The sequence below is a fragment of the Thunnus maccoyii genome, chromosome 7 (genome assembly GCF_910596095.1).
Source record: "Thunnus maccoyii chromosome 7, fThuMac1.1, whole genome shotgun sequence".
NCBI classification, from domain to species: domain Eukaryota; kingdom Metazoa; phylum Chordata; class Actinopteri; order Scombriformes; family Scombridae; genus Thunnus; species Thunnus maccoyii.
In genome coordinates, this window is record NC_056539.1 from 15,075,839 (window position 1) to 15,102,204 (window position 26,366).

At 41.7% G+C, this 26,366-nt stretch overlaps 1 protein-coding gene across 3 annotated transcripts in view; it reads right to left on the reverse strand.

The window, feature by feature from the left end:
* Window positions 1–26,366, reverse strand: part of agbl4 (AGBL carboxypeptidase 4) — a 432,805-nt gene that overhangs the window by 2,627 nt on the left and 403,812 nt on the right. For all 3 annotated transcript variants that reach the window (XM_042416279.1, XM_042416278.1, XM_042416280.1), the window contains 5 exons: window positions 26,216–26,305; window positions 24,595–24,709; window positions 22,843–22,954; window positions 10,275–10,427; window positions 6,005–6,167 (listed from right to left, as the gene is read on the reverse strand). In XM_042416279.1, coding sequence (XP_042272213.1) covers window positions 6,005–6,167; window positions 10,275–10,427; window positions 22,843–22,954; window positions 24,595–24,709; window positions 26,216–26,305 — 633 coding nt within the window. The remainder of the gene's footprint in view (window positions 1–6,004; window positions 6,168–10,274; window positions 10,428–22,842; window positions 22,955–24,594; window positions 24,710–26,215; window positions 26,306–26,366) is intronic.

Consider the following 26,366-nt stretch of genomic DNA (forward strand, 5'->3'; position numbering starts at 1 on the left):
TTGTACATATAGATTCCGACACAAATCCAAAAAATATATAAAGGCTTTTCCTCTCTTGAGGCATTGATGCTCAGCTACGTCCATTCTTCATCAGACTGGAGCATGATGGAGCAGCACAGAGACATAATCTGTCACTTTCCCTTGTCATTACCTTGTTGATACTCAGATACGGTCTGTCATCCGCTGGACCATCTATCTGTCACATCCGTGTGATTGAAACAACTGGAATACAGACAGAGATGAAAAAACAAAAAGATGGTGATTTGGGTCACTTTTATTGTCCAATTTCTTGGAATGATCAAAGGATGACCTGCGTTACATAAATCCTAGTTACTATGATGTTAAAAAGCTAAACACAAGGGTATACCTGGTAAGTTAGGCCTGTGGATATGCAAACAGGCCCCTCTGTAGCGAGTCTGTCACCTTGGCCTATGAGAGTGTTTCTGCGTATGTTCGAGAGTCTGCACAGGACTTCATTCTTCACCCGCCAGGCTGATGGCAACGCTCTCCACACGACTCCAGAGTCTATGTTTACACCCCATATGGCTGTTTGTCTGTGAGTCCTGCATCAGGCCAGACTTGCTGTGTGTGTGTGTGTGTGTGTGTGTGTGTGTGTGTGTGTGTAAGCGTAAGGGCCCCACAGTCTGTCTCATTAGACTCATAGCTGATGATAATGATTAGATGGAGATGAAACTATAGATAAACAGACTAAGGTTATGTCCTTCTGAATCTTACTTTTATGCTGCTTTTAATGCACAATGTTAGTTCTAATGTAGAATGTAGATACTAGTTTTGAAGCGCTGTTACATTGATATACAGCCACAAACACGTACTGCACATACACATGGACATAAACACACCCTCAGATATTCTGGTAAACTGCATACCAACCAACAAACACTCCACTCTCCTTGTATCCTTGACATCTTCATCTGACCTCAGGAAAGTTTTTTGGTGTTTTCCTCCGTTCTCTTTCATCAGCAGAGCTCGGTGCCAGTCCTGAGCTCTTTGGCCAGGCACGCTCAGCGACAAAAATATCTCCCGGACCCCACCGTGCGCAGATGGCCTCTCAGCTTGGCTTGTCACGACTCACCGTCCATTACAGGCGGTTTTGTGATGGACGGTCAGCTTCTGAAGGAGAACTTCATCCATGGGGCGAATGGTCGAAGACACAGAGGATGCCCTGACTGCTGTCTGGCCCGTTGCCGGGGGAAACCGTAGGGTCTGGAACGAGGCTGCTGCTGCAGCAGGAAGTGATATGTACGTGAGCCAGGAAACAGTCGGCGGGCTGTAGCTTGGATTACAGAGGTGGGTGGTAGTGGAAATATTCAGAAAAACTTCAGCTAGGCAGCCTCCTCTAATTACACCATGAACTAATACTTTGGTATGATCAACATTATTGCATCTAAAAGCATTATCATTATTATTGAGTAATCATTATCCATCTCTAGGGAGGTCATAGAGGTTTGTGTGCCAGGCCAGCCTCACACTGCACTTCAGAAGAAGCTGCAGCCTGTCAGCAGATTGCCTGCCTGTCACTGAGGTGTGTGAGGTGTATTCTTTAACATCTCGGTACACATAATGGTCTTGTTTAATCAATAGCAGGTCGTTGTCATGGCTCAAGGGCACACCAGCTTAGGCGCTGATGAGATACGGGACACGTGAGACAAAAGGGTTTGGGTCGTCATGACTTGTTTACCACAGCTGTTTACTGTCAGCACGGCATTTAGCGGCTTTTACCATTATGTCCCTCATGCCTGGTCCTGGCAGACAGACAGACAAGGTGACAATCAGACAACAAGGCCCCCAGTGGTAAAACGGACAAGACACGGGGAGAATGCTGTCCAGATCGAATGGGAGTTAACAAGGAGACAAGCAAGGGGACATTGGAGCCATCAATACAGGCCACTGACAGTTCCTGTCACTGCAGTGACACGTAGAGAACTAATTATCAATGCTAATTAAGAAGCTAGTCAACAACAGCAATACAGAAAGGGACAGTTTCGTCCCCAATAGCGATTCGCTAGACCGAAAGACCTCACGTCCTGGTGCCCAAAGGGACAAAAAGGAGCTGATTTAAATCCCTGACAGGAGGAACTGTCACTGCCAAGGACACAAGCTTTGAAAGTCGATTAATAAAATAAAACATATGTAAAAACAGTTAACAGTGTACACTAGCTGGAATACAAGACTCTTCTGATCTATGCTGCTCTGAAAACAGAATAATTTGCACTGGATTCTACAGTTTAGCACTTATTAGTTTTATTTCAAAACAGTAAAATTTTCATCTCAACTGACAATTGGTTTCAATTGTTACACATCAACTTACATTCCAACTACCTTTTAACTCTTACTCATCTGATGTCAACTGATAGTTCCACTGCATTCATCTCTCACCGTTTCACTGAAAGTTCACCTACTTTCAGTAATTACACTTCAACTGACACTTCCACCTCCATCATACTTTGATGATTTTGATTCCTCTCAGTTCTTGAACTTAAACTTCTTTCAGCACTTCCATTTTAGCTGCCATTTCAACTTTGTTTTAATATTTTGACTATTTCAAATATTCAACAGTAAATGCTCAGTTATGAGCACTTTCTAGTTAGCGTGACGTTTACAAACTTTCTCAGACTCCCAGTGAACCTCAACTTTCCATTATCACCATTTCCAAAAACCACCACAACAAAACTGGAGGTGTACATGTGTGTTTGTGCATTTTTTCGGAAGAACTCATGTGAGGACACCTGTTCATCTGAGCATTGCAACAATATTTGTGCAAGTATGTGTGTGTCTGCCTGCACGCATGCTTGCATGTGTGAGCACCTATCCATTTGTGCATGTCTGTGTGATATGATGTGTATGATGTGTGGTAGTGAAGCATATTTGCCTCCAAGCTATATCATTTGCATACTTGTCACAGCCTGTCCATTGGGTGTCAGGTTCACTGATGCATACTGTGTTCCACTGGCAGCTCTGGTATTCATGGAGTCCCACTGCTATGGTGAGGTGCACGTCTGGGTGTTGCTGTTTTGGCAGACAGACATCACACACACACAAAGAGAATGAGGAGTGTGTACTTGTGTGTGTACACACATACACCTATAGGACCAGTCAGAGCCAGTTGCACTGGCTGTCAATCCATGTTGCATCGATGCAATGTCAAGTTAGCCAACATCACACAATCCTGATGGTCACAACATCACACTTGATTAGAGGTTGATTATTGTGAGTGAGCACCTTTGATGGGGGAACCACAGTTTCAAAGGCCTCTACATGTCTCTCCACTGAAGAAAAACAGCAAAAATTGCAGGAATCAAATAACAGAGAAGCAAATACTCAACTCAATGCATGTAAAACAAGAGAAAAATCTTCCAGGGAAGAGTTACAGCCTGAATGGCTTTTAAAGTTTCTGAATAATTCTTCAAAGTCAAAGATAATAGTGTCTCTACTTAACACAAAAAAAGCACACAGACACCTATGAAAGAAGGCCCCTCACATAAAGCTGGGTACACCTGCTGTATGCACACACACACACACACACGCACACACACGCACACACACACATGCACAGCTACTTACATGGAGACACACACACACACACATAGCACACAACCACAATAGAAAGTGTCAAGCTGAGTTTTGAACAAGGTCCCAGATTTTCTGAACCCTGATCCACTCCACTTTACAGTTTAAACTTCACAGTCTGCACCGGAAGGTCCCTCACAAAAGGCAGGTGGACTATGAAAATAGAAAAACCTGCAGAAAAATAACTGACAGGTTGGGTGTTGGTGAGGCTTGAATTTACTTTGTTATAGCAAACTTTATGTACAGTAAGTAATATGTAAGCAGATACACATATTGATAACATATAAGAGGGCATGTGCACACACTGAAGCACAATGATACACACACGCACGCACGCACGCACGCACACAGATGTTAAATGATTAGAGGACGAAGAGAAGACAGACACACAATAGAGGTTGTCCCTGCTGTTTCAGAGAAGAGGATTCTCAGCTTGACTAGATGATATAATGAGCTGTTATGTTCTGGGTGACAAGATGAGAGGAAAGGGCAGAATAGAGGAGAGAAGAGGAGAGAAGAGGAGAGGAGAAAAGGAGAGGAGAAGAGAGGTGAGATCAGAAAACAAACAGACACACACACACACACACATTCACACATACACTGTGTTACACTTTTTTTCTGAGCACCTTCAAACTGTGACAAAAGTCTCAGCTGTGAGAAAGGTTAAGATTTCAATTTTGGTGGCTACAAGTCACAGCAGTGGAGAAGGAGAGTCAAGAAAGATGAAAGGCTAAGGGCGGCATGTTTGGAAGGTGGTGGGAGTTAGGGGCCCAGGTTATTATTTATTTGTCATGTATTAGTTTAGAGGACTGCGTGTGTGAATGAGCGTGTGTGTGTGTGTGTGTGTGCGTCAGGTGAGAAAGGTGGGGGGGGCCGTTGAGGTGCTAAAGGTCTCTGTTGATGATTTGCACGCTCCATCGAGCTGACTGCTGGGGCGTAAAAAGCGACATGGTCGGTTCCTTCAACCTGCCTGACCCCAATCTCCACTCTACACCAGGTCCCTGTGCTGCCTGCCCACCCTGTGGAGCCCCTCCTCATAGCCAAGCACGCACACACACACACACACACACACACACACACACACACACACACATACACACTCCTGGAAAACAAAAAAAGATCAAGCATGTCCTTTCACCAGGGTTAGGTTTTCTCCCAATCTGACCTTCAGAAGAAATGCCCTCTCTGCTCTGCTTCTCTGTTCATATCTGCCACCAACTCGAATGAAAACACTGGGTGGAATTTGTTATGTGCCGTTTGTGTAGCATAATGGCCAGACATTCTTCTCCTCAATGTAATGCTAACTATTTGTTTATAACTGCGGTGGTTTGCTGTGTGCATGCACATACCTGCATTTCCATTTGATGCAAAGACCATGGATGTTTCTATAAGGAGCATTAAAATGATAAAAGGGTGTTGGTTAAGGTTGGTTAAGATTCTCAGTCTTTCTCTGCATCACAAACCACATTATTATATGAGTTAGTTTGAGTATTTTTGTTCTATATGTAGATCTGAACTGAACATCTCTAACTTTGCATGAGGCTGCAAATCGGGACTAAACCACCTCTGTGGTGAGGCAGACAGTGCCAGCTCTTGGCACTAGAGGGCACTAGGGCTACATCTATATCCACCCTTCCTCTCCACCTGCAGAATATGTGTAGAGGAGCACATACATACTTTCCATATGTAGGGTTCTTATCAATCTCTCTAAATCTCTCTTTCTCCCTCTTCTCACTCGTTCTATCAGTAAGATCACACCGCCATTGGCCAGCTCTCAGGAGCACTTCAGCCCTGAGAAGGTCAGCTGAAGGAAAACTTCCTTCCATCTGGCCCCATTAAGGCACCTGTGACCTTTGGTTCCCGTGATGAATGTATGTGTGTACGCATGTGTGTGCATGTGTGCTTGATTGTAGTAGACAGGAATCATGTTTGTCCCATTGTTCTATTGTTTATCGCAATCAAAGCCTCAACTGAGTACACACGGCACTACATATGCCAACACGAGCCCCTTTCTCCTCTCTCCTTTGTAAATGAAATCAATAGATGCAGCTATCACATCCCTATTCTGTCACTGCACATCTGTCGCAACAAGAAGCAACAAAAGAGCAACATGTTTTTCTGGTGAATACACATGACCTGACACAAAAACACACACACACACACACATTCACAGATGCACACACACTCACAACCAGGAACACAGATATTACAATAATGACTCCAGTGATTATAGGATCAATTGGCTTGATTTCAGTGGTAGTTGGTGGGAGATTCTCACTGCAGGAACACAGTGTGTGTGTGTGTGTGTGTGTAACAAGGAGAGTGGAGAAATTACGAGACACAAAAGAACACCCTGAACCATCACACATCTGCGCGCACACACACACGAACACAGATCACATGTGTTGAAAGATACATGTCTCCTCAGTGTAGGGCACAGGAGCTGTGCTGCCAGCTGTCATGTAGCTGTAGAAAGACACCTCTAGAGTGTAGCAGTAGGACGTGTCATCAAGAAGACCCCCGAGGAAACGTCTACCGGTACCGGCCTTCACCACGTCCCGGTTAAAGGATGTGTTGGACTAGAGGAATACACAGAAAAACAACAACATGTGAGACATTAAGTAGACTTGTGCTTAGAGAGATAACACTTCAGTCAGAGGATTTAGGTTGAAGTCTTTGTGTCAGCAAACATCCTCCATAAAAGAGTCTGGAGAATTTCCCTATGGAGATAATTAGCCCCCACTATGACACATAACCTTAAATACCACCATCGATCCTGACTATAGAAGCTGTTATGATTTTACTTTTCAGACTGTAGCAGTAGCTGATGAATGTTTCCCAGCTGAAACTTTCCAACGTAAGATGTTTCTCCATAAGTCCATAAAAACCTGAATGATAGATGATTTCTCAAACACAAACAAAGTAAAAAAAAAAGAAGCAAAAACACATTCAGCAAAGCATATTGCTTTTGTGTTTTTGTGTCCCAGTTTACACATCAATGTACTTTAAAAAATCTGTTCTTCTTCTACATTGTTTGGTTGTACTCTGTGGTGGAAAATGGTCTATTGTTGCCAACTTCTGTAGAATCACAAAGCAACTATCGTGTTGTAATAGAGTCAATCCCTTCATAAGTATAGTACGGTGTTATTTTAACATGAGAACACAGTTTTAAAAAAGGTCATACATGGTTAATCATATCATGCTCAATTATAACCAAAACGTTCAAAGTGGCTATAATGAATACTTTAATAACAATGGATGAAATGACCATGTGTAGCACTTGTAGAAACCCACAGAGAGCTACCACCCAACTCTACAGTTCCCCTCAGCTCTATGGAGCGTTTCAGCCTCTTTCACCTGCCTTTACAGCCCGCAACCGTAGTCTTTTGGTTAATGTCATTCTCTCATAGCGTGATTTTCAGCTGCAGCAGGCAGCGAAAAGCTCTATTAAACCCACTGTATGCTACCTGTCCAGCACCAAACAGCAGACAGACAAAGTTAGCAACTAGCTGGTGAAGACAGTGATGTATTTAACAACTAAGGATCAACTCAAAATGAATGTTAATGTTGCTCCTTATCTGCTGGATGTGTAAATAAGCAAATGTTTGCTAACACATCAATTTAAAAGGTGATATTTTAGTTTTGTTTTTACAGCTAATTCCTGCTGCCCCAGAGTGCCCAAAGTGCCCAGTGATGTGTTTAGGCAAAGGTATACAGGTCATCTGTGACGACACGGAACTATCATCTTACTATCATGCTGTTTTTGTTGAAATACATCACAGATTATATGTAGCATGGCACAACCCTTGAGCTTAAGTGTAATATTGGAAATCCAATTAAGTGTGTCTGAAGTACTTTACTATTACTGCCATTATTAATTGCATTATACACTGTAGGGTCTAGAGTCAGTCATATGAACCCTAAACTAAGCATGTATTAATTGAACGAGCTCCTGACAAACTGAATTAAAACAAACGTCATTGAATTTACAATAATATATCCATTAATATCTCCACAGAAACCATTTACATCATAAATACTTGACTCGTTTGATTTGACTTATGTGTGGCTGTCTAGTGGTGTTGCAGTGACAGGCATTAAACCATATTTCCTTGTTGAAAAATAAAGAAACAAAATAGCTGTGGTCAAGATCGGCTGACCCGTCTCATCTGTAAAAATAAATTAGTGTCCCGTGATTTGTTTCTCAGTAACTTTCAGTGGTAATTCTCTCGAGAAGCCAGGACAAATTATGAAGGGTAGCTTATTTTGAACTGATTCACTGCGTACAAAGTCATTACAAAGACTGGACGTAAATGGCCATAGCAGAAAAAAAACTCCATCCCATCTATTTTCAGTTTGAGTGTGTCAGCTGTACTACACAAATATGATGCTGTCTTGGGAAGAGTGTGGAAAAGTTTCCATTCACTGTCACTCCACTCTGCTGCAGTGAGAGTTGCCCTGCTGAAATGCAGACTTGGCGGCCACCAGTGGGAGTTTGGCATGATTGTGTTGTGCTGCTGCTGCTGCTGCTGCACTGGGCTTTAGGTAGTGCTGAATGGGCAGAGGGACAAAAGCACAGTAAGGGAGATGACCCCTGGGCCAGCTGTCACACAAGCAATACAGAGAGAGAGGAGGAGGAGGAGAAAAAAATCTCCTGAAATAGCGTTTTACTCGTCCTTCATAACAAAGCATACTGTATAGACATTGACAATCAGTGACATTTCCATACATGTGTGGGTGAACGTCCACCTGTCTGGCTTGTCTCTGTATCCATGTTGGCACTGAGTGTCAATTGGCAATAAAGGTTATTCTTTATGATGTGTGTAAGTGGCTCTGCCATGAAATGTCACCATGACTGAGAAAACGAAGGTCAGTGGAAGTGACACAAGGCAGAGAGGAAATAGTTTGATGGATAATGTATCTGTTTGAAAAGGTGTTACCGTTATGCATGTGTGGCTGGGTGGAGGTGCATCACAGTTGGTGAATGCATGTTTCCTCCCATGTGCTCTTCTGTATCTCCCCTCTGTTCATTTTTAATACTCTCCTCTCCTGTCCCCCTTGGTTTTCTCCTTCTTGCCTCCCTTGCTTTACACAATCCTCCCTGTCCAAATAAACCCAGATTCAGCCTCCTAAGAGAGTGCTTTAGCAGAACACACACACTGAACAAACAGAATATCCCAGCCTACTTCAGTAGTCCCGTGCTTCGTCATGACCTATACATGCTAGCACACACAGTTTAAATGCACATTCATATTAATGGTTACAGGAATGGAAACTTGTTACACACTATATCTCTGTTCTGTGTATCTACAGAACCTCTTCAGACCTTCTACTTCAAATATATGTTATTTTACATAGTTTTTGCTAATATTCTCATTTCCCTCTTAGTTGTTAATACATATCATATTTTGGGGTGGATAGTATAAATATTCAGACATAATTTCCATTCATGTTTTCGCGCCTCAAGGACTTCTGCCACCACTGCTGCTGGTTTGGCACACCAACATTTTGCAAACCTAATACTGATTTTTTGCTGTATTTCTTTACATAATTCATTTTTTTTAAATACTGTACTGTATATTCTAAAGTTGAAATCATTGGCTGGGTGTTCTGTAACTATTCTCTATCCTATTACTAGTTACTTGCCTGAATTCTCTCAAAAAGGATTCATAAAGTTTCACCCTCTCATCTTTTATACTCTCCTCACCTTGTCTCCTCTCTTTTATAATCTTTGTGCACAGCTGGAACATGTTCCTTTCTTCTCCTGCACACCTATCCTCCCAAATAATTTAACACCTCCTCTGTGTGTGCGCGCAAGTGTTTCTATTTTTTATTTACATGAGTGTGTGTCTATGCTGGGTGCATTTTGTGTTGCTAATTAAGACATACAGACTACAGGGCTCCCGTCTGTCCCCAGAGCTAAACAGAAGTCAGCAGGGCTACAGGGCCTTTCTCTGGAATAATTGCCCTGCTGACATCAGACAAACTGACTCGGTTGAGTCCTTCAAATCAAAACTGAAATCTCATATTTTCGCCTTAAGTTTCAATAGTTGGCTTTTTATTTAGTACTTCAAGCACTAAAACCTGTTACCACAATCCCTCTGGCAGGTTGGTCTTAGTCTGTCATGCCAACAAAAATACTGTAAAATTTCTGAGAACTCATGCATCTCTCTAACCCTCTTTCTCTCTCTCTCTCATCCCAGACATTTTGGATCTGGATCTTCATTCTCCAGGAAACAGTCTCACCTTTTGTCTCTCTTCTCCCCCTGTGTGAATCATGTGCTTAAGTTTTGCCTCTTGTGTGTGTATGTGTAGTCTCTCCTCTTTCCAGGTCTTAACTTCCATATTTTGTCTTCACCTTTCTTCATTCTGGAAAACCCAACTAAGCAGGTACTTTTTTCAATCAACACCCTACCTCAAAGTCATGCACTTATGCATGTTTACACCTGTGAGGTGCCCTGCACAAGCAAGGTCTTCAACTATGTAACACCATGTGCCACTGCACTAAGAGTGCAGCAGTTGGCAATTAAGTGCCTCGCTGAACACCACCTCGGCAGTAGCTGCTGAGATAGGACTATTTCATGTTCTCTCTCTGAGCTAGCCCCAAAAGATTGAAGCTGCTGACGTTCTGCTCCTGAGCCCTCCTCTCTAGTGTGTGTGTGTGTGTGTGTGTGTGTGTGACTTACAAAGGAGAAGTCTGGTGCATTTTGGCACAGCAGTCTGGGGAAGACAGCCTGTCTCTGAACGCGCTCCTCGTCCTCAAACACATTGCCGTACATGAAGCCATTCAGCATGGTGGAGTGGGCATGGACATCAATGTAGAACTCCAAACTAACTCTCTGATGGAGGAGAGAGGAGAGTGAAAGAGAACAGAGGGACAGAGAAACAGAGACACACAGACAGAAGATAAAAAAACAGCAGGTTAGTGGGGACGATGGGATATTTTTCTGACAATGTGTGCAACCGTCCACACCAGAGTTTCTCCAGTGGGAGTAAGGGAAGGCCTCTCTAGACTCTGGGGAAGAGTGTGCTGGGGAGATGCTTTCACCCATGGGATGACTACAAAACCTCCAGACACTAGAGACTGAGGATACGCTCACTACCTGAAAGGAGCCAACCACCCACACATAACTTCAATCAGACTGTCCTTCTGAAGGGCACACCTACAGTACATAGATGGACCGGTGAGCCGAGAGAAATGTAGCGTAAAGACACACACACTCTCTCTCATGGGGATGTCACACATTCATCACACACCCCATACTTATTTATCAAGTTAATATTGACTTAATATTGAGTGTGTAATGTCTTTTCTCTTCAGTATACACTGTGTAAAATGGATTTGATAAGATCTGTTTCTCTTGCTCGACTCTTTATCTTGTGATACAAATAAAGACTTGACTTATTCTCTAACCTCTACCTATAACCCTCAATGTGATATGACTAGATACAGGACCGTCACAGACCTGTATGGCCACTTGAGTGGAGAACCAATTTCAGCCATTTAATGCAAATAAAGCTCAGTATCTGACAAATGTTAACACTAGAGACCAACTGGAGGGAAGGTCAAGTTATCAGAGACGGTATAAGAGATTTAACATTGTCATCAGCCGTGTGTAAGGCAACAAAAATGCTACTTGCACTGCTCACTCACCAACTGGAGTGCTCTGAAACACTGCACTCGGTGCAACCATTGTTTTAACAGTTTTGTAGTGCATGTGTGTGTTAACAGTAGAAAAGTAAAAACATGAACTTTACTCAACAAGTAGTCTGCAGCCATCTTAGTTGCTCTGTGAGGCTGCACTTAGGCACAGTGATGGTTTTAACATACATGCTAACATTGGCTAATTAAAACAGGAACTACAGCTGAGGCTGATGGGAACGTCATTAGTTTTGCAGGTTTTTGGCCTAAACCAAAGTATTGGACAAATTCAAGATAAAACGCAGAGACAGATACAGTTAATGTTAAGTTTATTACAATTCATCCTGAAGGAGACATGGATGTCTGAACCAAATTTTATGCCGATTCATCAAATAATAGTTGAGACAACTTACTAAGAGTAAAAAATGTCATCCTGCTGGTGGCGCTAGAAGGAGAGTCAGGGGATCACCATAGTCATAAGGATTCAGCCTGTAGGGGACCATGAATGTCTATACAAAATGTCATCTTAATCCATCCATAGTTGTTTAAATACGTCAGTCTGCCTCCCTTTAACAGCTAGTGGGAAGGTATTAGCTTTATGTTAGCAATGCCTTATATCTAAGTTGTTGTTTGAATTTTCTATTAATATACCACAAGAAACTGCCAAATTTAGCTGTATGTAAATTAAGATTAACCGCCTAACCACTTAGCTGCAACATGTTCTCATTTTCTTGTTTTTGAAATCAGTCACCATGTATGACTCCGTGCAATGTATGATTAAGTATTTGACTCACAATTGAGCAGGAGCATGACATTGCTGTCAATGCTAACTTGGTCCAATCTCCAAAAAGATGGTGTACTCCTTTAACTACAACCCTAAACACTAAACCAGTCCCCTTAAGGACGTGAAGACCAGCAAAAATGACCTCACTTGGCAAAAACATTCTCACTTCAGCGGTCTTAAACTAGTTCTGACAAGGGCAGAACCAGAACCCCCCCGCCCCCCTTAACCTTTGACTCTGGAGCACCACCAACCAGCATCTCTCCTCTCTGCCTCCTTTATTTTTTCCCTCTTTTCTCCTTCTCCTGGTTTTCTTCTTCTTCCACCTCTTTATCTCCTTCCCTCCCTCCCTTGCTCTCTCTGCTCATTATGCATTCAGCTCCACACCTTGTTTCCTGTGGGTCGTAAAAAAGAGAAGGAGAGAATGGGAAGAATGCGAGGATGGAAAAGAAGAGGGAGAGATAGTGGGAGAAGAAGGGGAGGAAGGGAAAGAAAGAAAGCAGAGAGAGGAGAGAAACAAAGACGGACGAAAGACAAAGAGAGAAAACAATGCATATGGTCGTGTGAATGTGTGTGTGCGTGAGGAGAGAGAGAGGGGCAGGGAAGAGCCAGCAGAAAAACATACAGAGACGGGGGTGCAAAGAGAGAAAAGAGAGAGAATAAGTACATAAAGACAAACAGAGAGCGAGACGAAAAGGAGAGAAAGACAGCGAGAGATAGACAGACACATAGAGATGTGCGTAGAGAGGTGCAGAGAGATTGACAGCAGAGAGAGAGAAAGAGAGAGAGAGAGGGAAGCAGTGCTTGGGCGGCCCGGGCGACGCAGTGTGCCTGTGTTTGAAATTCCGCTCACAGCCAAAGCAATTTCCTGGCGGTGGCTGTGCTGTCAGCTGCTTGGCTGGCTGGCGGTGAAATATGGTGGCTGGGAGTCGGCCGCTAGCAGCCCCCGACAACCTGATGGATGGAGCCCCAGAGGAGAGGAACAGCAGCAGGAGAAGGTGGAGGTGGAGGAGGGGGAGGAGGGGGAGGGGAGAGGACAGTGGGAGGGAAGAGGGAGGGAGAAACAACAGAAAAACAAAACACAAAAAGAAGAGCAAGAGAGGGAAAAAAAAGCTAAATGCAGCCAATGGTGATAATATGAGGTAGACAGAGGGAGAAATATATATGGAGACATAAAAGGAGATACGAAAGAGGGTGGGGGGTAGATGAAGAAAGAGAAAAAGAGACAGAGAGATAAAAAAAAAAGGCAGGGAAAGACAAAGAGGTAGATCCAGCTCCATTAGGCAGCAGGAGGAGGATGGAAGGAGTTTCAACCAACCAGCCAGGGTCTAGACGAGGGAAACCAGCCTAATAATCACCTGGGCCTCCCCCCTCTCTGGAGGAGGTGGAGGTTGGAAGGAGGGGGGAGGATAAGAGGAGGAGGAGATAGTGAAGGTGAGATGATGGAGGGTGGACAAGCAGGTGATCGAAAGTGGCAGACTGAGAGTAGCAGAGGTTAACTGGCTGTTAGACGCTTATACAGGATCCCGGTAAATAATTGAGCTGACTTTGCCCTCTGATCTGTGAGTGGATCCATTTTTAACCAGTTACTAAGGATCTCACAATCACAAAAGGCTGGTACACACATGGTCGAAAGTATGTTGACGGTTGAGCATCTCGTTCTATGACCATGTGTATTAGTATGTTGCTGTAACAGTCTGCACTCTCCTGGAAAGTCAAGAACAACATTTTGGAACGTGGCTGCAGGCATTAAGCCAGAAGAGAATATGTGAGGTTGGACACTGATGGTTCGATGGGGTTTATGTTAGTACTCTGTGCAGGGAATCGAGTTCCTCCACATTAACCTTGGAAAAAAACATTTATTTATAGCATTATGAAGTTATTGTCTGTACTGTAGCATTATAGGCCCTGAAAACATATTTTCTCAATCTTGAGAAATTGGGTCTTACATGAACTTAGTTGGAAAAATGTGCAACAGCTTTAATAGTAGAGATATTTCTGTCTGTGCTTTTATGTTTGTGATTTTCTCACTGGTTTGAAGTGAAGTGGGTGGATTTTAGTAAAAAAAAAAAAAGGTGGTATCATGCATTTCTGTACAACAATCACAATTTAAATTTTAATTATGACAGCTATGCTTGTTTATGTTGCCAGGGAGATGCCACTGTCAGTAAAATCTAATCAAACCACACCTACACAGTCTTGATGAATTGTTTTTGATTATTAAAAATGGAACAAATAATAGTGAAATATTGTGTTTTATTTTTCTGTCATTTGTCTTGGTCATAAATATTTAATGTTATGGAGAAACCATGTTTTTCTTCTTGGAACTGGGGGGCCCACCAAATCTATAACAAATGACCCAAGACCAAAAGTACAGTGGGCAGGGGTATCAACACACATTTAGCTCTATAGAGTATCATGTCCACTGAAGAGCAAACACATATTTAGGCACAAGTGTTAAGAGTATCAAAGCCACCTGAGCAGGACGTGCAGAGAAAGAAGGTGAAGAAGGACACAAACCTGCATCTTGTTAGCTGTGTGAGAAAATACGAGCCAAATTCAATTCATTTTAGTCCAATTCCAGCTGTCTCTGTCCTGATTCCAACCCAGAAGGTTTCTCCTTCACAGCATTGTGTGAAGGACAGTAGAGGAGCAGCAGTAACAGTAGTAACAGCCATGGAGCCCCTACAATGTCATGTCCAGGCTTACTCCAGTACTAAGTTAATGCCCTGTCAATCAAACTCAGACGGCTCTGTAGGCCCCACCACTGTGATTGATGCTTCAATTAACAACCCGCTCTGACCTCCAGAATTGTTCATTTGAAATTGTAATTAAGCAATTAGGGGCAATTAAGAAACAGAGACTGCCGAATGAAAGTCAGAAGACAATTTGAGAGAGTGAGAGAGAAACAGAGAGAGGGGTGCAAACTGTCCAAATTAAACCTCTCAGAGAGAAACAAAAGCCCCATCTTGCTGCAGAAACTCCAGGGAACTCTCAACTTGTGGTGAACTTGCAGCGGCCGCAAACAGTTTAGTGTAAAACCTAGAAGGTCAAACGAATGAATTTTGTCAGACAAGTACTTATCTGCTGCATATTAATTAGAGTGAGGTGTAGGGGGTGCGGCAAGGGCCGTAAATGCCGGGCTTATCTTTACACGGAAAGGAAAAAGAGCTGATTGAAGCAGGATTACAAGCTCCTGAATAAAGCTCTTGGCATCAGCAGCATACCTTTTGAGGAGAAGGGAAACTGGTGCTTGTTCAGGAGAAGAACGTTGATCTCACTCTGCATGTAATGCATATTATAAAACATTAAACTATTGCTTACAATACCTGTGGGAGGAATGACATGCGTAACTGGGCTTTAAGGTGGGCAGCTTAGATGACGGGAAAGCACGGCTACAATTGGAGGAATGCAGGTTCACAACTCAAACCAACTGGTAAAATCTGGGCGGTGATGAAAACTTGTGCAATGACAGATGAAGTGCAATAGAGCAACGTACTTGTTTATTCCAGTGGAGCCACATACAGGTAGGTGTGAATTTGTATGTCTGTGAGAGCATCAAACATTCATACTGAATCAAACTTTCCAACACAAAAAAGGACGGAAAAAAGACCTTCATATCACTTATACATCACTGTAAAACTCTACCCAACATTTCATTAGTTAGAGAAGCCAATTCAGGGCGTCGGGGCACATGGTCAGTGACCCTCTAATGATGTAGCAGTGACAGAACATGGCAGATGGCATGACCTGCTTCATGGATGAGAGTAAATGACACGAAACTCACCCTCCTTCTGTCTCCGTTTCTCTGATTTTACTCCCCCCTCCCTCTTTCCCTCCATCTTAGTCTGTACGATGCTCTCAAATTGATGGCGGTATTTGTCTGTTTATGAACACAGAGGTGACTTGTAATCAGGCTGAACGGGCACAGGCAGCCCTCTGCTTCGGGCCTGTTAGTGCCACATAAGCTGCCACATCTGTTGGGAGGGCCTGCCAGAGGAACAGGAGAAGGAGAAGAGAAGGAAGGTGATAGCTGCACAGACGAAGAGGTGATAAGAAAAGAGTATAAAGAGGGGAGGTGGTGAAAAATAATTTTGAATATGTGTAATGTAACAAAAAGTTAAGATAAGGTAAAAGCCTGTGAACTAAGTTGAGGGGGAAAAAAGCATAAAAATTGTGCGAGAACGTACGTATCTTCCTGTGAAAAGCAGACAATTCAGCTTCCAACGGAGGAAGTATAAAGAGAGGGATGATGGGGGGATTGAAACGACGCAGGGATGATGGGGAAAAATTGGCTGTAAATCTCAGAAATGGATCAGAAATGGTTGGCTGACACCAGAGGACATTTTAACGCACATAGAGAGAGGAGAAAAAGACACACACACACACAAAAACACACACACACACACAGATCCTCAGCTTCACACATGACGCAAATCTGACCGTTAAACATAGAAAGAACGATAGAAAGAGAAAGTTAGAGAGAGTACTGTAGGACTGTAGGAGGGCATTAGGAAGGATTTCAAGGTGCAAAATTCATCTAGGTGGTGTGACAGGACCTAATACATTTGTTTCAGATAGAAAATTAATTTTCTAATATTAAAAAGGTCAAAAAGAATCCAAGACAACAATGACCTCTTTGTCATCCTTAACAAATTATCCAAAATGGCAGTGTCAAATTGGTGGGGATACGTCGGCCAGTGATGAATGCTTCTGGTAATCAGCCAATCAAAAAGAATTCTTCTTCTGCTTTTGATGAATGAGCTGGAAAAGCAACGCTTTAAGAAGGAGATGGGTCCATTTGTTTCTTTGGTCCCTTTTCTTTTTTCTTCCCCCTCACTTTCCATTTCTCTCTTTTCAAAACAAACAACAGGGTAGCTTGGGAACAGATTATAGCTCCTTGCATCACTGACTCTTTCAGCCATTTTCCCTGCTGACCAATGTTCAGCTGCAGATGGTAAATGATGGAATTTTATGAAACAGCTTGAGCGAGCTTGCCTTTAGATGGATGGAGAGGAGGGTGTAACTGAGAAGGTTACAGACAGCTTTAAAGCAAATACCAATGGTTGTCATTCATACAACAGTTGTACTAGATCACTCCTTTATTCTACATGCCACTTCACATTGTGCTTATTATATGAGCAGTATGTCCTTTTAAAGCTCCTCTATGCAATTTTAACCAGCAGGTGCAGAAAACAGAGCCTTTATTTATTATTAGCTTATAATTTGTTCCTATGGTTAATGTGGCAAACCATTGCCCTCTTACACATCTAGTAGACAATGGATCTCTTGGATAAAGAACAGGGCTCGTATTATTTGATTTATTTTTATTACAATGAGCATCAGTTCCCCAAAAGTTTAAGAGGCTAAAAATATGAATGTATCCGATTAATTATACATATTGTGTGTAGCTACAGCCTTATAGCTTGATAGTATGCTGGTAATACTGCTACTACCCTAATAAGTCCCCCTATTTAGCAATTATAAGCAGTATACCAACATTTAATAAATGGTTGATAACACACTATAATGTGGGTTTTAACAGATATAAGTGTTTATAAATGAATATTTCTCATGGATGCTGGTGTATAATCAGATAATGGATGACAATCTTGTAAAACAAACTTGGAATAATATAGATTCATAGCTGAGAAATTCTACACATTAATAAACACTTAAAATGTCCTTTTATCTGCTTTTAGCTACATAATAGTGCTTTATGAACCATTTATTAAATGTTTGTATACTGCTTATAGATGCTAAATAGGGGGGTTAAAGTAAAGCGTTACCCTTATGCTTCTGTGCCGTAGCACTCCACTGTTGTCCAACATTTACTGTTAAAAACACATAAACACAAAAGTCATACTGTTGCATCATTTGACATATTCTGTGTGATCAACACAGCAAGTACAGTTTATTCCTCTCGTCTGATGAACACTGAGCTGTCAGAAATGGAAAAAAAAACAATGGTGCAGATGGTTCAGAATAAACAACGCTTGTACTGATCACAGGGTGAATGTATTGTTGGTTTAGAATTGTTAATAATAAAGGGATGAAATAATACCAACCTTATCTATTAATGTTTTAATTTCATTATCATTTTAAGCCAACAGGTCAGGTAGGTTGGTGAGAGTCAAAACAATGTCATGGTGTTGATTTTTAATGAGATTGGTAGCAGTAGTGACCCTTTCACATCACAGGGACTCATTTAAATCAATATTTGACTAAAACAAATGACCAGTGATGATTAGAAATGACAATAAAAATGATAATTCAGCTTGTGTTGCTACACACACGTAACATACACCATTCTTTGCAACACATATATTGAATACACCCTTTGCAATATAGTTTAAAGGATAAAGCTGGCAGTATTCTATATCTTTCTTCTTGTCAAATCCTGGTAAATCCCATGAAAAGACAAAAACCAACAATACATTAGTCTGTCTCTCAATACTTTCCAAGTTCCTCTCAGTGGAACTCACCACCAAGTCCACTGATCCCTTCTTAAATCTAGTCACAAATATAGTTTCATTTTTTTTAAAGGCTAAATGATCTCCTAAACAGCAGGGAACCATAGATTTAAGCAAACATAAACATAGTAAACATAAACATAAGTAAACATTACTCTAACAGGAATAAATTGTGCATTTGTTGGGGACTAGTTTCAGCCGTTGAGTAATGTACATTTTGTGAACCCAAGCCTCCACCTGTAGGCTCTGATTTGTTTTTCCTCTAAAGGGGAAAGATTTGATGTCATCTCTCTTTATGCAGGCTGCATGTTGTGGGCAGTGATAAATTCATAACCTTGATGCCAAACTGTAACTGTACATACTCAGTATTCATATATTAATATAACCTTTCCAAGTAAGCTGGCTGATGGAAGTTTAAGTCACTGATTTTAAAACACGGTTTCTTGTTTAGGCCAGAGTTTCTAGAAACACTGGTGAGTGCAAATGTTCTGAGCTGTGTTGAATTTATATACAAATACTTGTCAAATAAAAGAATACCAACACGGAGTAGATTGCTCCTGCTGCAAGCTTTGATTTAAATGGCACTTGTCTGAGAACTTGCAGCCAGTTATGAAGTTATTGCCTGAACAGAACAAGGAAGCTATTTTCCCAGCAGAAAAAGAGCTCTGCTGAATTCACAATGATGGAAAATCACTTTGGAGTGACGAGGGTGTCTGTCAGAAGAATGGTTGATGGGTTTTCAAACTGAATGGGCTCCTTTGTGCAACAGAGGGCAATGTGACTTTGAATTATGATGCCTTATGCACAGACCTGTGGGTATCTAAAGTAGTAAAGAAGTCGAAGTGATGATGATGGTGTATGTACACTACACCTTTAATACAATTAACACTTGTAGTCTCCATCAGATTTATTAAAACTGGGAACAGACATGAATGGAAGATTATGGAAACTTAGAAAGACTAAACAGCTCACATACTGTATAACTTATTTCCACCAACGTAAACAGAGTCTTTAGTCTTAACACTCAGAAAGAAGCACATATTGAACAACCAAGTGTGTATTATCATAGCTGTATTGCTAGGCAATCACCCAAAATACATGAAAATATGAATTCTCATCTGTGATGGTATGTAAATACATCAAAATATAATTTGACTGCCTTTTTTCTGCTCTAAATTGGACCGAAAAGGTGAAAAAAATCTAAATTTCTCTGCAGAAGGTTTCAACATGTTCAAAATATACTGTATATGTAAAACAACCTTAATGTCAAATACTGGCAGAGACTGGACCAGAAGGTAAATTATTAGAATTATTCTTAAATACCACATTTATTCCCCAGACTGCAACAGCATCTGGCCCAGAATACAACAGATTCAGCCCAGCTTGTACCAATCATAAGATGGGTCTACCCCTTAAGGCAACAGCTAATTATGCAACCAGTGACTGGGGCTGCCTTCAGGTGTATTCTGCCAGTGAGGGAGAGTTTTGGGAGCAGTGGGATTTTCCTGAAATCCAGTTCAGAAATGAAATCAAACATACTGATGCTGAAATAACACTGGGATTTTCTGTAAAGCAATACGATCATCTGCAGGTGAAGATAAATACAATTATTGTACATTTTATGTAAAGTACATGTGAGGGTCATAGGCGGGTATTATAACCTCATAACAGGTCACACTTCACTAGTATCTGGCTAAGGAGAATACAGTTTGATGTCATATGAATTCAACCTGTAAGCATTGAAACATAATGGCGTTCTCGGACCTATCACCACCTTTATTTACAAGTTAAAGCTGTAATGTGTTTTTTTTTTTTTTTTAATGTTGCGGTTTGTTGTTGTGAAGCTGATTCCCCTAATCAGTGCAGGAGAACAATTAATGTTGTGAATGGAGAAAAAAAGAGTGAATGTAACTCTGCCTTCACCAAATTGACTGTGCTTATCAGGAACAGCCCTTTACAATTTATTGTAGCCTACAGACACCATTAACATTTACTGTATTTGTCCTGTTGAAGCATCAGACCTGCATTCCTAACACACTTTTACAAAGTTAACAGGAAGCAATAACAACCATAAAATGACAAAACAGGGCTGCTATTTAAGCTGTATTATCTAGCTTGTTTGCTGTGACTGTGGAACCTTGTTGAATCCTGAGTATGATTTCAAATGCATGATTATATAGTATAGGCTAATATTTGTATTTGACAAATGGTTTATTAGGTTGCGGTATCTATGTTCCATTCAGGCTGCACAGAAATCAAAGCTTGTGCCAAGTTAAAGGTGCAATCAGTAATATTTTACTGGCTCATTGCACAAAATTCCTATCATTTATGAGCAGGGGCTCGCACATGTTGCTGATCAATCCCAGTCTCTCAAGTATTGCTTAAATGGCTGGCTGCTGAGATTTCTAGATTTATCAATACTGTGTGTTTACTAAGCAAACTCTAGTTTTATGCATAATTCTAGGGTGCATATGAAAAATTACCTGAAAATCGAAAAATACCACCCATACTAGCTACCTTTCAGTCTTCTTGTTTTCACTAAACAAATGGCCAAACCGAGTTAGCAGCCAGTAAAATGGCCCACATATGCTAGTTTAGTCCAACTGTCCAGCTGTAGCTACTGCTGATCTCCTGTTAATGGAGTCCTCCAGCACAGCCCTCCAACCCTGGTAGCCTCATTAGACTCTATGCCCGCTGTGTGAGATGAGCATGAATGGAGGGCAGCAGCACAGGGCATCCTGGCTGGAGAGTTGGCATTGAAACTGGCATCTGGGAGCCCCAGACATGAGTAGTGTGTCTGATGGGATTAACTGGCTGTGGCGAGAGAGAGAGACAGAAAAAGAGAGGTTGCCCAAGCCTCCAAATTAACTCTGCAAGACTGAAGGCAATCATAAGGGAAAAGGAGGAGTACAGGAGGATAAGAGCTGGAGAGATGGTTATCAACATAGAGGGAGAGGGAATGGAGGGTATCTGACCAGCAGGAATGGACTTAGGAAACATATGTTTACCCATCCATCAAAGTTACACTGCACTAGATTCACCTGTTAGGCTATATAGGCACACATGGAAAAACTTTGGCAGGAATTCAGTGTACTGTATATACGACTGAATATACAGTGTGCAAATGTACAGGAGAAGTGGCACCAACTCTATCAGTGGTCCCAAACATTTTTTGGCTTGTGACCTTTTAATACAAAGCAATGTCGACTTGTGAACTCTTGTCTCAGGGCGCATGTTTGAGTTTTTAGTAGTTCAGCTGCAGATTCATTTTCCCTTCACAGACTGATTGAAAAATTATTCATATGAATAATTATTCATATGAATAATTTTTAGAGGTCTGAAGAGGTAAAATTATACAGTAATTCACAAGAAAAAAAGAAAAGATTGGTGAAAAATCTGGAAAAGTTAATTTAGTGTAGAAGAAGTGTTTTAATTTTAAATTTCCTACACCATCAATCATATCACAACCCCTTACATTCATTAGGAACCACTGCTCTATATAATAGTGTGGTAATTACATTGTATTTGTAAAAGTACGCAATTGAGAGAAAAAAAAAAAACATTCTGCCAGGTGAAAACATAGATTTGTGCTTCTGATAACACCTGTTTGTCTGTGTGATGCTACAGTTTGCAGCTGTGATCAAGTGTTAGTAAGTGCATGTGTCTGTTTGCCCAGGATGTGTATGTGTGTGTTTGTGTGTGTGTGAATGACAGGAATGAGTGGATCACCCTGCCATGACAGAGTCTATCGATCAGAGTGTCAGCGTCGGGGGAAAAGGTTAATCTGCCCGATGCCAGCCCCGCACCTCACCCCATCTCTGGCCTGCCCTGCATCCCGCCCCAGCCCGCTCCCTCTCTTATCAGGATTAGAGGAGTGTACAAAAGGGCAGAGTATTCCCAGGACACACACTGACCTTCAGTAATCCCACCAACCTGCCGCTCTGCCTATAATTAACATCAGGAACAAAGAGAAAAATCCCCGACCTGCCTGTGTAGTGTTCCTCTGACTGAAAGACTATAACTGAAGAAGAAAAAAGTTACAGTAGAGTTACAGAGTGAAAGCATAGAGACTTGCTTCAGTAATATGTTTTGAATGGCCAAGAGAGCCTTGCTGACATTCTAGAGGTGCTGACTAGTCTATCCATGCCCCCCAGTGCACACACCCTAAACCCAGATTGGAGGAACATGCTGAACCAAGCAGGGAGAAAGAAAACTGTTTGTGGGACTAGTAGACTTTACAGTGTATGTGGTGAAGGAATGTTGAGCACAGAATGGAGGACATGTGTACATATGTGTGTGTGTGTGTGTGTGTGTGTGTGTGTGTGTTTGTATGTGTGTGTGTGTGTGTGCTCGCTCACCGGGTCTTGGTTCATCTGCACTATGAGTTGTTTGACAGCATGCAGCGTGGGGTGGGCCCATGGAGAGGGATCCTGCCAGTGGCGATTCAGGTCGAAGCCCATCAGAGAACACCTGAACACACATACACACACAGTTTGTGGAGTTTTTGACTACTGGTAGTGCTACGGAGCAATGTTTTGTATCTACTGCACACATAAAAATCCTGCCAATAGATTCACACTATTCAACTGATCAACATTTGGTGCTGGCAACATGGCAAGAAATGTATCAATGCGCCGTCAAAGGCCACGAAGAGAAAGACTGATAGAAAACAACCATGAATGTAAACATCCCTGTGTGAATCCCTTCATTCACTACTCCCTTTATAGACAATTGGTAGTTCACCCTAATGAGCAGCAAAATGAGGTTTCAGACACTTATGAATCATCACACTGACAGGTGTAGAGTCAGAGGTATTTTTTTGCATCTATAAAATGTGACACATCGCACTGTGTGATTGCTAGCAGAAACGGCCCATTGTGCAAATCTTTGATGGCACTATATAGCACATAAATTTCACAATCAAATAAAGGGGCAAAGGGTAAATATGATATCGGACATATTATGTAGGTTTCAAATTCTTCCAAAAGTCAGCTCTGCAAAATGAGGAAGGAAATGCATTCAACCCATTTATTAGGCCCCAAAGATACAAACAATAGACTGTAAGCACAGACATAGAGAGTAAATTGCTACTCTTAAGTGTTACCAGCAACCTGCAATTGCCATAATGGAATACTTGTACATGTATAGATGCACTGTGATCTGCCCTGTTTGTTGTCATGTGTATTTTTGACATCTACCGAAGCCCCTGTTAATGATACAGGAGTTACTGATACTGTAGAGCAACTGAGCAGAGCAGCCAGCCATGAACAAAATACTCATTCCAGGTTAACTGCCATTGATTCTTTGCTCTGCATGTATCCATTCCAGTCCACTCTGTAGTGCATCCTGCCGGGATGGCTGTATGGTGTTTGTCTGCCTGCCTGTGTATGTGTGTGTGTGTGTATGTGTGTATGGGAGAGAGATAGAGAGAGAGAGAGAGAGAGCCAGACTGGGAGAGAGGGGAGAGTGCATGCATGTGTATAAATGAGCATGTACAATTGGTGAGGTGAGGACTATCACTATTCACTTACTGACAATGTGCTGCTTATCACCATTCTGTTTGAAAACAGACTAATGGAAATAGCCTTTAAGCATTCACCAATCACAGTCAACAATATTATAAAGATTGTCGCTGTGGGGGAGCAACCGAGGTTCCCTGCAAATATTTTTGGAGGCAGTGACGAGGCAGCACCACTAGATGGCACTCACAAACACGCTGGGAGCACGCTGCTGATGCTTATCTCTGTGTGCATTAGTATTCCCGGGGCTAAGCCTATTAAGTAAAAGGCAATTATGAAGAAGGGAAAGAGAAGAGAGGAAAATAGAGGAGAGGAGGATGCCCACAGAGCTGCAGCACTAGTGTTAAAGACAAGGAGGAGGAGAGGATGGACAGAGAGACTGGTAGAGAGAACAGCCCTACGGCCAAATACTATCTTCTAACAAATGCACTGCTGTGAGCTATATGAATTCATTAAGCTCCCTAAAGGTGGAGTTAAGAGGATATAATCCCACGTAGCAGGATATAAAACCATGTAATGTGTGAATTCTATTTAATGTAGTAATGCATTCAAATTAAGAATTAATATGTGTGTGTTTGGGTGTTTGTGTACCTGTAGTTTCCCAGATAGACTCCATCAGGATTCAGCATGGGGACGATCTTGAAGATCACATGATCTCTTAGGATCTGAGCTACAGGATGTTGGCTCACCAGGAAGTCAATCACACCTATCAAAAACACACATACACACACACACACACACACACACACACACACACACAGGGAAAAAGACTTGAAAAGAAAACTGAAGATGGGCTGGCAGTTAATTGAGTTTTGAGAAACAAAAGGAGGAGGAAGGACAGCGAGGGGGCATCGTCAGAATCAGGGAGGAATACGAGACGTCAAGTCTAAATCGATACAAATGGAATGGAGCTGACGGCGCTGGAAAAACAGCACAGAGCGGGCTTGAAGCCAACTCATCTGATTCATGATGATGCACACACTCTGAAACACACACATGGATACTAGATAGATAGATAGATAGATAGATAGAAACATACAAAGATAGATAGATAGATAGACAGTATTTTTTCTCACGAACACTGTCTCCCCACCTCGTTAACATTAATTGACTTTCCACAGCCTGTCTGACTGAGTCAAAGTGGTGGACAGAGACCACGGTTAGTGGTGAGGCCGTGCCCTCTGTCCCTCTATTGCACCATCTCTCCCCTCCTCAGACCTGCCTACCTATAAACAAAGAAGTGGGACTCAGAAGGAGCTAAGCTGCCCACTCATCTCAGTCTGGAGCAAAGAGTCATTAAATCCTGCTAAAATTGTCTTTAAGGTTGTTGTACTGCACAAGGAGAGAATTTCCCAAAGGTTCCCAGTTTTTCAAGCTGTTTTATTAGTTTTGAGTTAGAGGAGCTCGGGAGCAACGACAGTGCAACAATTCCCTGTGATATCCTCCGATTGTGTTTCCTGAGATATTATATAGAAAACACAGCTTCTTGTACCTATTCCTGTAACTTTCACACATCTCAGGTTCAGGTGTAGGAACGAGAGGAGAAATTAAAAAAAAAAAAAAAAGGATTCAAGTATTCAGTTCTTAAACATATAGCTTGATCAAAAATTAGTGTATTACTGAAGATTATGTGAAATTTAATCTGACCAGAGGGAAAAGTTCTCTGTGCCATGTCTTAAGAAAGAGGTTATTTAATAGAATTTTAAAAAGATTGCGATTAGTGCTAGCTGCCAAATTCTGAAATAATGATCAATCTCTGGTGAGATGGACATTTTTAACATGGTCAGATAATGTATGAACATATATATTTCTATAAAAATGCATAGGTAGCTCATACTGTAGCTCTCTCTATTCTATTTATTGTTGTTTGTTTGTTTAAGAACATTCATAATGTGTGCAGTGGTATACAACATTTTTTTTTCTTTTGAACATGAATCTCAACTACCACAAGTCTTTATTTATTTGTTATAATCTTGTGTGTCATGTCACTGTGTGCACCATTTTTTCTTTCTCTTTCAATATTCTGGTAGCTAACTGTCAATAGAAGGTGTAGCTGGATAACAGACTGAGTATTAATAATGTAAAAAAAAAGTATACCTACTTTTTAAACACCACATATATTATAAACTCTTACACAACATACAGACCAGTTGTGCAGTATCTCAATCAATCCAATGAAACAGGACACCGACCTGACTGATTAGAACTTTACCTTGACAGATGAAGGAGGCAGGAGACTCTCCAGGGTGAACACGAGCTGTAAGAAAGACCAGCTTCTTCCCCCTCTCTGGACTCAGGTGGTCTGGGGGAGGAAAGAGAGACAGAGAGAACGAGGTCAGACAGGAAAAGTATAAGGAAAGGTA